Here is a 16,459-nt window from a genome sequence, read left to right as displayed (position 1 = left end):
TAATTTAACCAGTTGTCTTCGTATATCTTTATTGTTTTTTTGCATTACTAAATATATTAACGTTTAATTAAAGGTGTCACCAAGGTAAATGCTCCAGATGAATAATAAAACAATTGCTTTATTATGTCAGCAAAACCCCTTTTTATAGAAGGTCCTATCTTAGTAAAAAACCCTTTAATTAATTTAATTTTATAGACATGTTCAATTTGATTATAATATGTCGCTATAAATTATATTTTGTATATTCTGTTCTTTCAAAAAAAATGTATGTACAGTCCTATATATAATCTGCAGTTGTACATGTCTATATGGTAACCCCGTAACGGTGTCGGTGTGCCTGCATGTAAATCTGTCTGTGTGTGGCGCTTAGGACGGCGACGGACACGAGACCGCGGTCGTGCCGTCCACGCACTTTGACCACGTGAGTACGTCCCTTGTATGGATTGCTTGTATATATCATTATTTCGTTTCAGTATTACCTGTAGATGTTAAATCGTAGTTTGTTTGTTGGTTCATTATGATCAATTCCATGATTGTCATGCTTTATTATATATTTTTATAAGTATTATGTATTACAAGGTTTCATCTTAGAACTCATCGTTGTAAAATCGTATAATAATATATATTAAAACTTCATGCTGAACATTAATAATAATAATTCGAATGTGCTATCTTGTATGTCTTATTAATTGCAATAGTTCTACAGCCATACGTATTCGCCTACTTAATTTAAACAATATGATTTGGCATAGTTAATTTATTTAAATCATTTCTTATTTTCCCACATTAGGCAAACTTCGTTGAAACATCTTTCCGAATAATTTTGAATAATAATTTATCTAATAACGATATATACAAAGTATTGTTAGTAATATATGATGTACGATGCAAACAGCAGCGTGACAGCGGGTCACAGCCGAGCTGTACAGACGAAGGGGCAGCCGAGGGCGAAGCTCCCTCCTCAGCGTCCGGAGACTCCGGCTCCGGCTCAGAAGGCGACGAGGTAGAGTTCGTGCCTTCCTCCTGGGACTGTCTTGCCGCGCCCTCCAAATCCTCGCTCAGAAGTATGGAACAACCACCGGTTAGTATCTCGTGTTTGTTATGACTTGTGCGAATGTTAGTGTCACGAGTCATAACAAATTTAAACACATATTTAAGGATGGAAGCGACGCAAGCGAAGCGATAGCGACCTCAGCGATGAAACATCTGTAAAGCTACCTGTGCGACCAAGCAAGTTCCCAAGGACAAAGAGACTTCGCAGTCGCTTGGTCGCGCAGGTGCGTTCAATCCCTGAAATTAAATAAATTTTATGAAAGTTTTTATTTTTAATCATATTTATATAAATGAATTGCTTATTTTATCATAACCCTTCTTAATGACATTTATATTTAAAAAAAAATACTACTATACATTTTCAAGGACAAAAGTAAATGATAACATTGTGTCATACCATCTAGACGACAAATAAAATAATAGTCATAAGCACGGGCGTCTGATTCGGTCTGTAACCGGCAGGACAACAAGAAGCGCGTGGTGTTCAAGCGGCAGAAGTACCACTGCGTGTACGAGTACCCGCGCGAGGCGCCCGACGCCGACGCCGACTCGCCCGCCGCCTACCTGCCCGACTACTCCACCTACTCCGGTCGGTCCTCTTTATGTCCAATTGAATATGTTCGTAAAAATGAGCACGTTTATCATTGACTGTTTATTGCAGAGTGGGATCCCGCGAGCGCCGAGGACGCAGAGTTAGGATATGGTCAACTATTTGGGGCTCCGAATCCTTTAGACTTATTCCCTCTCCGGGCCGGTATCGCATTCGGTGCAGGTTGGTAATACGATAAATATGCTTAAAAAAATTGTATAGGTTGTTAACTTACTAAACCATTATTTTTGATACAGATTATGATGAAGATTTCTTCATATCATCATCGGCACGACCGTTCGAAAGCCTGGGTGTCATGTCTACCACCAGCCAGTTCTTCCCCGGCATGCACTTCAAGCCGACTCTCGAACGCGACCTGTCCGATGAGCTCAGCGAGGACTTCCCTCCGCCGCCGTCGCCCCTGCCACCTCCCACTCTCGTGCAAACCGCCACGCCCTTCCTGGACTTCACCACTCCGGACTCGGGCGTGGAGGACATCACTCCCGGCTCATTGACCGACGACGACTACAAAGTGAAGAAGTTGCCGGACAACGAGCCCGGCCAGTGCTGGCGCTCCGCAGACAGCGCGAGCTCCAGCGAGTCCGTCAGCCCCAGCTCGCCCGGCGGGGAGGCGCTCGGCGGCCTGCGCCACACGCGCGACAAGCTCAAGCTGGACCTGCCGCCCAGCCCGCACGTGCCGTCGCCGCGCCACGCCCGGGTCTTCAACTTCGTGCTCGACAAGCCCAAGCGGCCGCGGGACGAGCGGCCCGCCGAGCCCGCCACGCCGCTCGTCATGAGCGACGAGACGCCCGTCGTGGCCGTGGCGCTGCCGATGCCGCGGGACAGCGATGACGTCATGCCCGAGCCCACCTTCTCCACCTTCGGGAAGACCGCGCCATGCAAGGCCGGCCAGGGTGCCGACGCGGAGAAGAGCATCGTCCTCACCGACGAGGTCGAGCGCGCCGCCGCCGTCGACGAGGCCAAGGAGGAGGGCTCCGGCAAGGTGGAGGCCGTGCGCGGGGAGGGCACGGTGCTGGACAGCGGAGACGAGGACTCGGGCATCGAGAGCAGCTCCAAGGCCACGCTCGAGCGGGACGAGCCGGCGTCTCATGTATCTTAAGTAGGACCGAATAGATGTAGATTTGTTATCGTATATCCACGGTGTATCGGCTCGTGTTGTACTAGTTAGTGCACGGGGGCGAACGTGACTGAAGATTTATTTCGGAATAGCACCTCGCACCTCGGCCGAAGTATTCGACATGAGCGACGGCAGTAGTGAGTCCGTCGATGTGCTATGATAATGCCATTATATGTTAAGATTATCAACAATCTTACAGTTTAAGTATTTTCTATTCGTATTTCAGTTTTTATTTTGCATGACATTTTTATACATATCGGAAATCGAACGTTTTACACGGTTCTATTAAATTTTACACCAAAATTAGTAAACTAAACAGCAATCCATTATTCAGTAATACATAATAGTCATCGGTGATTCTTTCGACACAACTATGGTACAAATAGCCGTGAATTATTCTAAATATATTTGTAGATATAGCGCTTCGATTATCATACTGAATTAATTAGGTTTACGCGAGCCGATCCTTCGGCGACCGCGACAGCGGCCTACTCAGTTTTATACAGCTGTAGATTTTCTTATACTTGCTAGGATTTTCATACGTAAAGTTTTTATTATTTCATATGTCATAGTGATTTAGAATATTATATGTAATTTAACATTATGTTCGGAAACATGTTTTATTATTAAAATGTGTTGCAATCATTAATTGGCAATAGATAAATTAAAAATATTTCCAAAATATTGTAATAAATTATGTATTTAATAAAAAATACAATTATTACATGTATCCGAACAAAATTAAAAGTCAAAAATGTATCGTACTTGTGACATTACATCCACGCACAATAAATCGCAATCGTGGTAAAAACTTATCGAAATTGAGGGTGCAGTCTCATTATTATAGTGTTATTTTAAACCTTTACCTATGTTAATCATCTTTATTTTTATTGGTATTTTATTTTCTTTCTAAAATATATTAGATTAATAAGTTTTGCAAACTCAATGCATTCATTTTAGCTGTCGCTTTAATAAAACTGCATGTCCTTTTTTTATACTGCACCCATACATAACGTTCAAATTTCAAAGCCAATTTCTAGTTAAGTGAAAAATTTTATTAGATAAGGTTTAGATATACAAGCGGTGGTGACAGGTCATTGCGTATTTATGGATATCTCGGCGACACGACACACTCCATGTAACAATTTATACTTCTATACAATTTTAACACGCTGTAGTCCTAGATAAACACGACATTCGGAGGATCAGAAGGGTATATAATATATTAATCATTTTCAATAAAATCCGCACGTAATTATTTATTGTCGCAAGTGCCGCCGAGTCGCCAATAAGTGTGTGCCACGAGATCGAGTCATCAAATATGCAATACGTCCAAGTGTGAACCTCATGTGCAATTCTTCTCATTTCCATATCATCGCGTTTTAGTTGTTTAGTTACTGCTGTAAATATAATTTAAAAAGTTATCGAAGATGAAATTTTTTTATTAAGGAAATTTATTATTCGTACTACGTGTTTATTGTTCTGAACTTTATTTTTTACAGTTTTTAGAATGTTTCGTTAATGTACAGGTGTAAATACGCGGTAGATGTTCATTTTGTTGCGATATCAATGTAGGGATACTAATTGGTTAGAGTTTAGATCGTGAAATTTATTTCCAAACAACTCGAGGTCGGCAGACTATAGCGCACTATAGCGCACTATAGCGCACGGTCTGGTATCAAAAGAGTAATAGAATTTTATAAATTATCTATTTCGTTTAGAAATGTTTCCAATACGATGGATTTGTTTAGATTACCTTTATAATGATAACAAGGAATTATTTGAATGAATTGTCCAATAATAATTATGGTATTTATTGTTTGTAAGTTGTTGTTTTGTATGAGCTGTCGGCAGTATTTAGTGAATGTGACGCATTGGAAGTCTTTTCATATTGTGACTTTGTCGAGTCTTTAAAAGTATTTATATGAAAAAATAAATAATTAATAAAACTTGTGACTTCAAATGACTTTTATTTTTATCCTCTACTTATTGCTAGCTTACGTCGAAACAAAATCAAAAGATTATTTTTGTCATTATTATTATTTTATTAATATATAATTTTAGTAAAGCAACGATCGAGACTCAAGACAATAGTCGAACAATAGAGTATTATTAAAATGGAATGCATCGTTAGAAGTCCAGTATCGGTCCGCCGGCAGAGCCTCAGCTGCGGCGCCAGATGATGACGAGCCCCGCGGCGTCGCTGGTGGCCAGCAGGCTCTCGTCGTAGCTGAAGCTGACGCCCAGCACCGGAGACGCGTGCCCTACGATTTCTTATAATTTATATCATACGAAAAGTTACACATCAACAAAAACTATGATGATTTATTTATTAGTACTATTAATAAAAGTCGACTGGACAACTACTGATCTCTCCCGCGGACCCAATTATAAGCCTATGGTAGTCATAAATCTTTCACGGGTTCGACAAGACACTTCAGTCAGGTTACATCGCATTTTAGTAGGACAGAATTAAATATAGAGAGAGCTGTGACATTATCTTCAATAAGTATACCTTGCAGCTTGTTCACGACTGGGTGGTGACGAGCCTCCCCCTCTATGTCCAGGAAGTAGACGCAGGCGTCCTCTCCCCCGCTCACCACGCACACGCCGCGCCGGAACGACATCAGAGGACAGAACGACGACCGCACCGCGAACGATCGGTGCTGCGTCGAGAAGCGCTTCTTCAGCGACAGCAGGCCCTCACGGTCCGCCACCCTACGGGATAGTGGCACGTACGCCCTTTAATATGACGTTCCATCCTTCTACCGTCAGGTCAAACATTTGCTTATTAAAAAAAGTGATCGGGACTGCCGAACAACTTCGGAAGGAATAAATTATCGTGATAAGTTGCAGCCCGCAGGGAGCGTTACCGAAACAGGTAGAGCGAGTCGTCGGCGGCGCTGACGAGCAGCGCGGGGTGGCGGGCGAGCCACGGGCTCCAGGCCAGGCTGCTGACGGCGCCGCCCACGCAGCAGCGCCGCAGCTTGCTCAGCGCGCCGCCCGCGCCCGACATGCGGAAGCTCACGATCACGCCCTGCGGCACTCCCCGCTACAGCCTCTCCCCGACACGACTGTCCGACCTCGGGCGTCGGGCAGCCGCGCGTGTCCATTGTATCGACGTTAATGCATTAATCACGAGAGCTTAGGACGGTAGGACACGAGTATCGTGATCGACTGATGCGAGCAGAACTACGGATGCACTTGATTTTTATATGAGGAAATATTTGGAAAAACATTAATTTATAAAAAAACTAATTACCTTATCATTAGCTGCCCAAAACATTCTTCCACTGGACTCGCACGCTATGGCCGTCACTCGACCGCCTAAGATACTGCTGCCTCCTAACAGAATACATGTAATTTTATCATCTCATTACTTCGTCTTAAAACGACATTCTATTAAAACACAAATTCTTCATCAATATAATATACACTTTTTTCCGAATAAAAACGTACCTCTAGGATATATACCAGTTGATACGTTGAGGACCTCTACCATCCCTCTTGCGTTACCCGCCTTGACGCTCGTTAAGATATTATTGATAATTATGTACATGTGTGAGATAGCAGGAAATTGTCTTATTGCCGACAAACGAGAATTGTATTTAAGATAAATTTTAACAACATAAAAACTTTCAATAATCTAAATCAAGGTTTTGTTTCACAGATTTCTAGTGAATGACTACCATCAAGATATTCAAAACTTACTTATAAACGACATAAACAATAACGTCTACATCGTGAGGGAAAATATTAAAAAAAAATATAGTCAAAATAAAGTTAAGTATAAATTGAAGTCCAATAAAGTATGTATCTATATTATTAGTTATGACGCATCCATTTTATTTCACAGTTCACGTAGCACATATAACTCACACAGCAGTTATTTAACCACCGAAACCGGAATACTTGGTGCGTATTCTAGTGTAATATTACAGGCAGATGGGACATCCATCATAGCCGACGGCTCTTTGGCAATGACATGGACTTCCGAAAGGTAGTAGGTAGTGTAGTTAGCGACAAGGATACGATGAGCATGTTGTTGTTGGCGGGCTGGAAGGCGCAGCACAGCAGCGGCGCGGCGAGCTGGTCGGGCACCGCGCGCAGGCGCCGCGCGCCGCACGCGTCCCACACCAGCAGCAACCCGTCCAGCGCGCACGTCACCAGCACCTCGTTCGACGCCGACCAGTCGCAGCCTGCCGGCCGCCCGTTATATATACATATACATAATTATACATTATTGTCAGGTATGCGATTGTGAATCTCTGTCTCTCTTTGAAAATTAATTTCATTCCCTTATGTTAAGTAGATGAGATGTAGAGTAGACATCTAAAATTATATTGAAGTCATGATTGAAAATATCATATTTTACGAAAGAAAATAAGGAGCTGCTATGCCACCCACCGGTGACGGGTTTGGTGTGTCCTCGCAGCACGAAGGAGACGCGCGGGGGCGTAGCGGTGACGTCACACACAGACACCGTCCCGTCGTGCGACACACAACACAGTTTGCTACGGTCGTTGTTCGCGAATTTCACCATGCTCACTTGATCTGTGTGCTGATTTGTGACCAGAATATGAGATTATTTGATAAAATAAATATAATTTTGCTTTTAGAATTATATGGACAACGGCAAAACTGCAAGAGATTTTAATATAACTATGAAAACTATTTGCAATAAAATTAAATTAATCTAATTTAATTTGTCTCTGTATGATTGAGAAAAATAAAATTCGGAGATAAAACCTGATCAAATATGTGATGTACTCCAGAGAATGCATAGTTTTCGGATATAGTCATGTCATTCTTTTTCTTGGCATTAATTGTAATACTCTCGTCCACTGGCAGGCTGGCCTGAAATATATATCATTACAAATTCACATGATTTTTTCATCATTCTTAATAATCTAGTGATTACTTGGTGGTAGGGCCCATCTGGGTTGGTACCCACTCATCAGATATTCTACCGCCAAGCAGTTCTGAATATTGTTGTGTTCTAGTATAAAGGGTGAGAGAACAAGTGTAACTACAGGCAGAAAGGACATAACATCCAAGCTCCCGAGGTTGGTGGCATATTTGGTGATGTAAGGAATGGTTAATATTTTTTACAGTCCCATTGTCAATGGCTAGTGTTCACGAGTGCTCTTTCGCCTACCTATATAAAAACCATAACAATATAAAAAATAAATGTTATAATGTTAACAATCTTACAATACTTTAGATCTTTCTTTTGATGTGATGACAACTAAAAAATAATAATTTCCTTTAAAAAATGTTTTCATTGTAATATAAATCATAGTCTGCCTTTCAGAAAAACATCTAAATAAGTTTAGTCATTACAAAAAATATTTAAAAAGTTAGAAAATAATATTTATCTTACCCTACTATTTGATCTTTGTCGAGATGAGGATGAACTGATAGATATATTGTCCTGAACCCCATACCTTCTCTGCAACAGCTGACTTCTAATATTAATATATTTCTTGATTGTTTCTATATCCTAATTGACATAAATAATTAAATTAAATATTGACGTTAATTATCAAATAGAATACAAACAATTAAAATATTAATTAAATAAGTACCTTAAATTTAGAATTTTCTCTAAGAAGTTGACTCCTACGGCGTATATATAAAGTTTCTGAAAACATTAAACCTATGAACAATAGATATTACCTGACGTAAGATCAAATTTTATGCATTATATGACTATTCTTACTACGACTTTGACTATCTTCAATTTAAAAGGCGATACCGTAAATACAAACAAGTTATATGTCTAACAACTTCAAATGACATAAAAATAAACAACGTACTAAAGTTTGGATTTCCGGGAGCTCTGTAAGCATTGAAGCGCGCGTCCAGGGCAAAAATCTGCTGCTGAAATGCCGCAGCCATATTAAATTACTATAACTGATTATTATTACATGTGCATATTATAATTGTGATGTTTTTCAACTACTACATTTCCAAAGGAAAAGAAAACTTTAAGTATTATCAAGTTGACAGTTCACAGTAACGAATTGATTACTGACGTTTGAAAACAGCTGTTTATGACGCAGGAATAACGTCCAAAAATAACGAACATTACTTTTATACATAGTCATAACTGTCAATTTAATTAATATCTGATGATGCTAAATAAAAATTTAAATCAATTTGTAGAAAAAAAAAGAAGATCTTTATAAGGACACCAATCAACTTTTGAGATTTGAGAATATGGGATAGATGATTCTAGGATAAGGCTTTAATATAAGGATAGAACTCATAGGAATTTTAATTGGACAAATCTATTTTAACTCACTTAATTAAGTGGTTCATAAAATAAATTAATATTTGATCAGCATAAATACTATGATTGTTATATTTACATAAAGTACCTCTAACGAAATTTTACGTACTATACAATACCTACTCTATGGAATAGCAAAGATAGCTTAGTCAAGCACCTGTTTGAATATAATATAATATGTTAATAATTTCTATTTAAATAATATTATACTTAATTTTTTCAGGTTTTAACGAACAGCTGTTTATGAACATTCCGATGTAATAAAATACATATACATATATATATAAACGCTGCGCTTGTTATAAATGACTAGCCAAGACTTCGCAGTTAGCAAATAAAGTAATTTTTAATTATCCCCACTCGTATGTACTATTATTTATATTCAATGTAATCTGAATATTATTATAAGTAGTAGTAATTGATTAGGAACTTTTTAATATTAGGAATAATTTTCCTAGAAAAGCTTTTCTCTCACGTAAGATAAAATTAAACGCTTAGCGGGTAATAAGTACCTCGTAATAATGAAGGAACTGCTGTACAATCCGCTCTAAGGCTATTCATCACGCCCACTCGGCCGCGTCCTCCGCCACGCGCGCCGCTGAGGCCAGCGATTTCCCGGAATCCTTATTTCCGATTCCGAAATACTCAACACAGTGATACCGAGAAATCTCAACGGGCGTTATTCTGGGGCAATGCCGTGTAAAACCCGAAACACGTAGCTTTCTAGCGAGGTGGCTCTGCCGTTATAAATAATCAGAATGCGTGAAAAGAAGTCGCTGACCCACGATTACCGCCATATTTATTTGTACCGGGAAGAAATCATTTTAGCTTACAAAAACTTATCGTAAAAAATCTAATTTAGTTTTTTTTATATAACATTTTTTTAAGCGCCATCTCTTTCACCCCATCTCGCTTTTTTGTAATTTGAAATGATACGATCATTTCCGTACTAGGTACTTAAGTATTAATCATTTCTATACCGGTCGATCAGTTTCATACACAGCAGGATATTATTCTCGCACACATAACTTATGGATTAAATCAAGGAGGATAAAACTAAATAAAACAATCGAATTAATTTTAAAATCTCATTTAATGACATACCACCAAACATCTTAACAATCATACAACAATCGTTTGTATTCAGACGGTTTACACAAGTTTTTAAACAGACAGTAAAATGGGCATCAAATTGAAACTATTTACAAACATTTAATAACTACCAGACGGATTAGTTCAGCGCACTAGTATATTTATGAGATTAGTTACTACATCCTATTTCATTAGTCGTTTATAATTAGCACGAGTTTATTTAAATAATCGCTTTACATAAATAATTTAACGATCTAACAGTTTACTTAGAACATTCGTATCAACTAATCCATCTCGAGTGTTGACTAAACTGTTGTTACTTAAATAATAGTAAATATTACAAAAGCATCGCGATGACTTCAATAAAAAATGCAAAGTGTAAAAAAACTATAATATGTAGATCATTTAAATCAATCAGTCCAAAGCTTAACATAATTCTAAAATAAGGCAAGTATTACTAGATACACGTTAAGATTTATAATAAAGTTTATACAATTCAAAAATCATTAATATTACTAGTATGTACATGATTAAATTTAATTTGATCAATATTACATTTATAATATCAACACAGTTGCCGTTTAGATTGCCAATAGCAGTTTAAAGCTTTCTTATATCTAATCAGATTTTTTACTTATATGCTACGGGCGTTAAGTTATATTAAAATGGCATTACCCGTGTTACTGACACGGGATTACATTACAAGTGACTCGATTGTGATTGTAATTAAAGATTAGTTCGTGTAATAATTATCTATGATGATAAAGGTGAGCTATCATTAATCATGGACGATCGCGTTAGGGTTACCATCGATTGCAGTATGTAAGATATGGATCACCAATAGTTATAAAACTTTCTTTAAATTTCAAATTTATGTATAAAAAAATTAATACGAAAAAAAACATTATAATAAAAAATATTGAATTAAATTATAAAAAAAAAAAACTAATAAAAGAATCAGTATGGGGAACCCCTTATTAAATACGCTTGTCTATGATTAATATGCTTCACTCCGAGTAGACACGTCCATGCAATAAATTCTCATTACCTTTCGATTCAAATCAATTCAAACTTCAAGCAGGAATCGAATCTCTAAATATAATGCAATCTCAAATCAGTATTCAAATATGTATATTTACAGATAAAAACCCTGCTTGTTTGAAATAAATAAGAAAGCTAGCCGATTTTTTTTACGCTCTATATCTATATTTTAATCTGTGCGATTTAGATGGCAGAATTTCTAGAAAATAAAGAATACCACGCTTTTCATATTTATTGTAAGAGTATACATGTTTTAATATGAAGTTTATTTAATCCAATCAGTCAAATATAATCTGGGACAGCTAGTTCACGGCACTAACAGTACCCGCGCCCACCTCGCATACGAATGTGATACAGCGATAACCAAGGCGGCGTCGTAGCACCATACCATCTTTGTATTATCAGCCGCATCTGTTTGAGAAGCAAGCTCAACTTAATGTCCAAAAAGTATAACAAGTTCTAACGTTACTTAAAATTGTATCAAATAGAATAACTTATACACATAGATTTTATTTTTACTTTTTTAACGCGTACTATATCAATTGTTTAGACAAAATAATAAAAACTTGTCATGATAACGAATAAAGCCATTCGCTTAATATATTTTTAACAATTTGTTGTATTTAAAGATTTGAAAAAACATTTTAAACCCTTCCAAGACTAAAACACGCTATTTATAAAACTTTTACACTGGTCACATCATCACATGTTATCCGTTAGACATCGTGACATAAAAACCGTTCCAAAAACGTAACGTGCTATGAGTTTATTATTATCTGTGCACGTTAATAAAACACAGCAATACGTGCAAATAATGCCAAAATTTTATTTTATATTATTTAGAAACAAAAATATGCCAATTTAATAAAATTCTAAAATTACCATATAACAAAATTATTCTTCTTTTTCTACGTAATAAATCACAATTATATTTAATTCGTAGAATTTGTAAAAGCGAAATCAAATATTATTATTCTAATATTTTAATCATTCCACTAATATTAGCACCTCTTCAATAGGCATCCATATCACTTGATTTTTACCCAACACTCAAATATATAACATTTGACCTTTATAAAATAATATATATATATATGTATATATATTGTATACTTGTATGTAAAATATACTTATCGATCTACTAAATATAAGTCATAATCCCATAATTAACTATGTAAATAGTAAAAATATTTGCCTTTTTAATTAAAATAACTTGCGAGTAAATTATACGAATAAATAATTTGATACATTTAATTAAACATCGTACAGGAACAATGTAACAAAATGTCAATTTCGTGAAGCCGAGCAAATTAGAACGAGTTTGATAAAATGTTTAGACGCACATAATATGCATATGTATAATCGAGTTCCGCGACGAGTAAGATTAAACGTATATATATTTTTTCTTCTCAATTCTGGAAATGCTAATCACCCGAACCAGTTGATAGTTTGCGGGGACTGTTTATGTGAGCGCACCTTCCACGAAACGAAAGCGAGACAGCCGCTAGTGAGAAATGTGATTATCGTAATAACCTCCCGGAACCGGACCCTTTCCGATCTTTGTAAGTAGCAGTCACTGAAATGCCCACTGACGCCACTACTGACGGCGTTATCGATATTCTAAAAAACTAAATTTCCAATTCCAAATGACCTTTTAATCACTAGCGAGTAGCATTTTAAAAAGGGATTAGCGTTATTGATCCGACGTTCGTGCTTCTAAGAAGTCGCAGCGATTAGAGCATACGAAACAAAAATAACTAGTATTCGAAGTATCGATGGTTTGGGACGACTGTTATCTATTAAAATGATAATTACATTGATTTCAAATAGAGTTATGTGAAGTTATCATAGGCCACATATAATTAGTTCTTTTTAGATGTACCATCAGCATTTCAGAGACCTTTTACTCCCAATCTTCGTCGCTTGATGACCTCTGCGGTGAAGATTGTTCACCAGGCTCGGGTATGATGCTGGCCAAAGTGTGGAGAATCGATCCGCCAGATCTTTCAGCACCAGATATTCCTCGGCGACGCATCGAAAGCTTGGCGTGCAGATCCGCCATTAGATCTCCGCCGACTGGCTGTTTGGAGGCCTGCCAAATATACACTTTGATCAAAGTAATTGAAAAAAAAAATGTTATTTCGGTTTCGTTTCAGTGTTTTTATTAATAGCAAATAAATGTTTAACGGATTTTCTGTTCTTAAAATGATATTAAGAACAACGCAAATGGCTAATTGTAGTAGAAAAATCTTTAATATACATTTAAAATTAACTGAAGATGTAAAAGCATTATGTATGTATAAGCACTGCAATCGATATTTAAAACGCTTCGTTTATCTCTAATGGTGCGTTGATAAGCAGAGTTCGAGGTTAACCGATACGCTGAAATATAGATACTTAATTAAACATTTTATTGAATTGACGGACGTATACGAAGAATACTATTTTAATGTAATGTGAATCAGTGTGTGATTTCTCTTGAATGTATCGTACGATATAAGGTCAATGGCAGGCGTAAACAACAAGTGATAAGAATTCATTATAATTATTGTAAATATAAAAATAAAAAATTCCGAGAGTTCGCAATCAATATAGATTGTACTTGACATGCAGTATAACGAATTGGATAAACATCGTATCTGCGATATTAATAATGTTACGTTCTAACTTCGTATGATAAACTCCACAAATGTTTTTATAATACCTATCTACTGATTTTATGTCAATCTTAAACAATTATCACAATAACTAATGACGGTCGACTAAAATTTTCCGATTGATACGACCCGTAAAGGTCACGACGAGAGAGCTTCCTTATAAGGTTTTGTTGTTCGAATGCGTTCAAACTCGCACGGGTCCCAATATCACTGTCCCCTTCACACGAGCAGCAGGATAAAGCTCAATTGAATAATTCAAGTAATAAACATTTGGGACTGAACCAGCTCTTCCTTTTTAAGGCCAACTCAATGGTATTTCAACGACCGCTTACCGAGAAGTAAGCAAGCCGGAAAAAATAAGAGAGCAAAAGGCATTCTACGTAGTGCAAAATTTAAATTCTTCAGATGGTCATGATCATACCGGAGACGCGTCTGAGCTCTCGAAACAACTGCTGGGGTTACACGAATTGTTACGCGCTATTACGATAAACGTTGCGTCATTAGTCGTAGGCGCGATTATTGCAAATGAATAAGAAGACATCATTACAATAACATTACCTACAAATATGACACTGAACTAAACATAATATACTATTTGAACTATTGTTGAATTAATTTATTGATACATCAACTAAAAAATAAGTTAATATGATATAATTGGAGGTCTGCATAAATAAAGTTTAGTTTGATTATTTTATTGTGATTAAAAGATATAATATCACATAATCTATTATACACAAAGAAATAATTAGAAAATATTTCTTAAAGCTGCCTGTTTTTATTACACCAATATCTTGCTTAAAAAGGTCTTCAACGCACGTGACGTATAAATGAAATAGTTAATTCGATTCGGTACAAAAGTAAGTAATTTTTTTATTTATATTTTTGTTAATAGGATATTGTGTGGCGCACCGAGTATTCAGAGTCAGTTCAGTCGCATTCAATGGAACAATGAGCCTTCAACCTGGCTCCGAGATGTCGGGCACGAGTTCAATGTGGAGCGTGCATTCAAAGGAATTCCAAATAATCGATCAGTTTTAGAAAATATTACAGTAGACGCTTTAGCCTTCTTTGTTGTATTGAGTTTAGTTTTGTTTGCAGTCCAATCGTGAGTAATGCTTATCTGCACATTACACAAAACGAATTAAGAAAAAAACATTCTTCGTATTTGATAAAAGCGACAAAAACACAGCGACCATTTTTTTAGCTATAATGTTGGTGTTTTTTTATTGATAGGCGGACTGGCAAGCGGGCTACCTGGTGGTAAGTGGTAACCACTGCCCATAGATTTGTATTGTAAGAAATATTAATCATGTTTCACTCTTGAGCCTTCAAACCGGAACATAAAAATACTAAGTATTACTGTTTAGCGGTAGAACATATGACGAATTGATAGAATCTACCCAAAAGGGCTTTCAGAAAGCCTTAGTCTTGCGAAAGTCCCTTCACGACAAATTTACACAATAACCCAGTTGAATAAGTTCCATATGGCGTTTTACCTCTTTTCTATTAATTGGTATTAGAAGATTTGGTACAAATTGCGACATCGCAGAGGTATAGTCGCTGTTCCAAGCTATACTAATAATTTAAAAGCAACTTTGTTTGTAATACACACAGTCTGTCTGTCTGTTACACTTAGCCTTATCTTCTAACTAAATTAGAAGATATTTTGTATGAAGCAAACTTAAACCCCAAGGTAAGGTAAAGGCTAGTTTTTTATACCTAGCACATAACGACCAGCCCTTATAACGCGAGGTAAGCTGCGACAACTAGTGCTGAATAATTAAAACATAGACATTGATACAAAAAAAAATATTATAAAATTTATGACACAAAGTTTGGCGACCCGATCAATTTGTGCGACCGTACAATAATAATTTTAAAGCAGTTAATGCAGCAGAATATCACCCTGAAAAAATCCCATTGCTCTGCATGATATAAGTATATCAATGTTTCAGTTATGGCAAGTTGTGATAGTACAGGACAAATAATTTAGAACTATTTCGATAAAACAAGGCACAAGTATAACTAGGTATATATTATGCTGTCTAAACCCGAGTTCTTGTGCAGACGTCTTTAGCGAATGATCTATAAAAACAATGAAACGTGTTTCCGTGTGTCCGAATGAAAGTCACATATTCCCGGGAAACGCGCGACAAAAGGCGGCTTGCGAGAAATGTGCTGATCAGTAGAAGTCGTCAATTCGTTTACCGGTAAGCCGATCGATGTGCACATTTCATTTAACATTTTAATATGTGCTCGCTTGTTTATGTCTAACAAAATATTTTCTTATGTTTATTTAATCCGTCTCTATTGTGTATTAAATATCGTTAAATATTTGAATTTATGCCAAGATGGGCAGGGTTTTAAACCCAGGCAAGTATCACTGTATTTATCACGCATTTTTTTTTAGTTCATGTTATGTTTGGCGGTGAAGGAAGGCATCGTCAGGAAACATGAATGATCCGATTGAAAATCTGACAACTATGTATCCAACACGCATTGCAACGAGATGAGATATGCTCAAAGCCTGCCAAAAAGACCAGCTTTGGCCCAATAGTCGGACATTTACAGATTGTTACTTTTTATTCTAA

General features: G+C 36.9%; 3 protein-coding genes across 10 annotated transcripts in view; 1 reads left to right on the top strand and 2 right to left on the bottom strand.

Moving 5' to 3' along the window:
* Window positions 1–4,743, top strand: part of LOC113397010 (uncharacterized) — a 32,941-nt gene extending 28,198 nt beyond the window's left edge. For 2 of the 7 annotated variants that reach the window (XM_026635141.2, XM_026635139.2), the window contains 5 exons: window positions 371–421; window positions 896–1,081; window positions 1,516–1,642; window positions 1,715–1,825; window positions 1,900–4,743. In XM_026635141.2, the coding sequence (XP_026490926.2) occupies window positions 371–421; window positions 896–1,081; window positions 1,516–1,642; window positions 1,715–1,825; window positions 1,900–2,762 (1,338 nt within the window). In that variant the 3' untranslated portion in view covers window positions 2,763–4,743. Of the gene's footprint in view, window positions 1–370; window positions 422–895; window positions 1,082–1,158; window positions 1,278–1,515; window positions 1,643–1,714; window positions 1,826–1,899 lie in introns of those variants that run through there. The other 5 variants (XM_026635140.2, XR_003368795.2, XM_026635144.2 and 2 more) reach the window with 5 other exon arrangements.
* LOC113397013 (WD repeat-containing protein 13-like) lies at window positions 4,737–8,830 on the bottom strand. Its single transcript, XM_026635151.2, has 11 exons — window positions 8,600–8,830; window positions 8,369–8,424; window positions 8,164–8,283; window positions 7,530–7,637; window positions 7,188–7,341; window positions 6,813–6,979; window positions 6,240–6,300; window positions 6,043–6,125; window positions 5,654–5,817; window positions 5,296–5,498; window positions 4,737–5,044 (listed from the first exon to the last, which is right to left on the bottom strand). Exons 1-11 carry the CDS (start codon window positions 8,679–8,681, stop codon window positions 4,944–4,946), a joined length of 1,299 nt encoding a protein of 432 aa, XP_026490936.1. The 5' UTR covers window positions 8,682–8,830; the 3' UTR covers window positions 4,737–4,943.
* A 1,319-nt stretch (window positions 8,831–10,149) lies between these two features.
* LOC113397012 (WASH complex subunit 1) overlaps window positions 10,150–16,459 on the bottom strand; it is a 30,029-nt gene continuing 23,719 nt past the window's right edge. For both annotated transcript variants that reach the window (XM_026635150.2, XM_026635149.2), the window contains exon 6: window positions 10,150–13,300. In XM_026635150.2, coding sequence (XP_026490935.2) covers window positions 13,112–13,300 — 189 coding nt within the window. In that variant the 3' untranslated portion in view covers window positions 10,150–13,111. The remainder of the gene's footprint in view (window positions 13,301–16,459) is intronic.

Source organism: Vanessa tameamea, chromosome 9 (genome assembly GCF_037043105.1).
Source record: "Vanessa tameamea isolate UH-Manoa-2023 chromosome 9, ilVanTame1 primary haplotype, whole genome shotgun sequence".
In the NCBI taxonomy this organism is placed as follows: Eukaryota; Metazoa; Arthropoda; class Insecta; order Lepidoptera; family Nymphalidae; genus Vanessa; species Vanessa tameamea.
The sequence above is the reverse complement of the archived record's forward strand: the minus strand, read 5'-3'. Positions and strand labels throughout refer to the sequence as shown.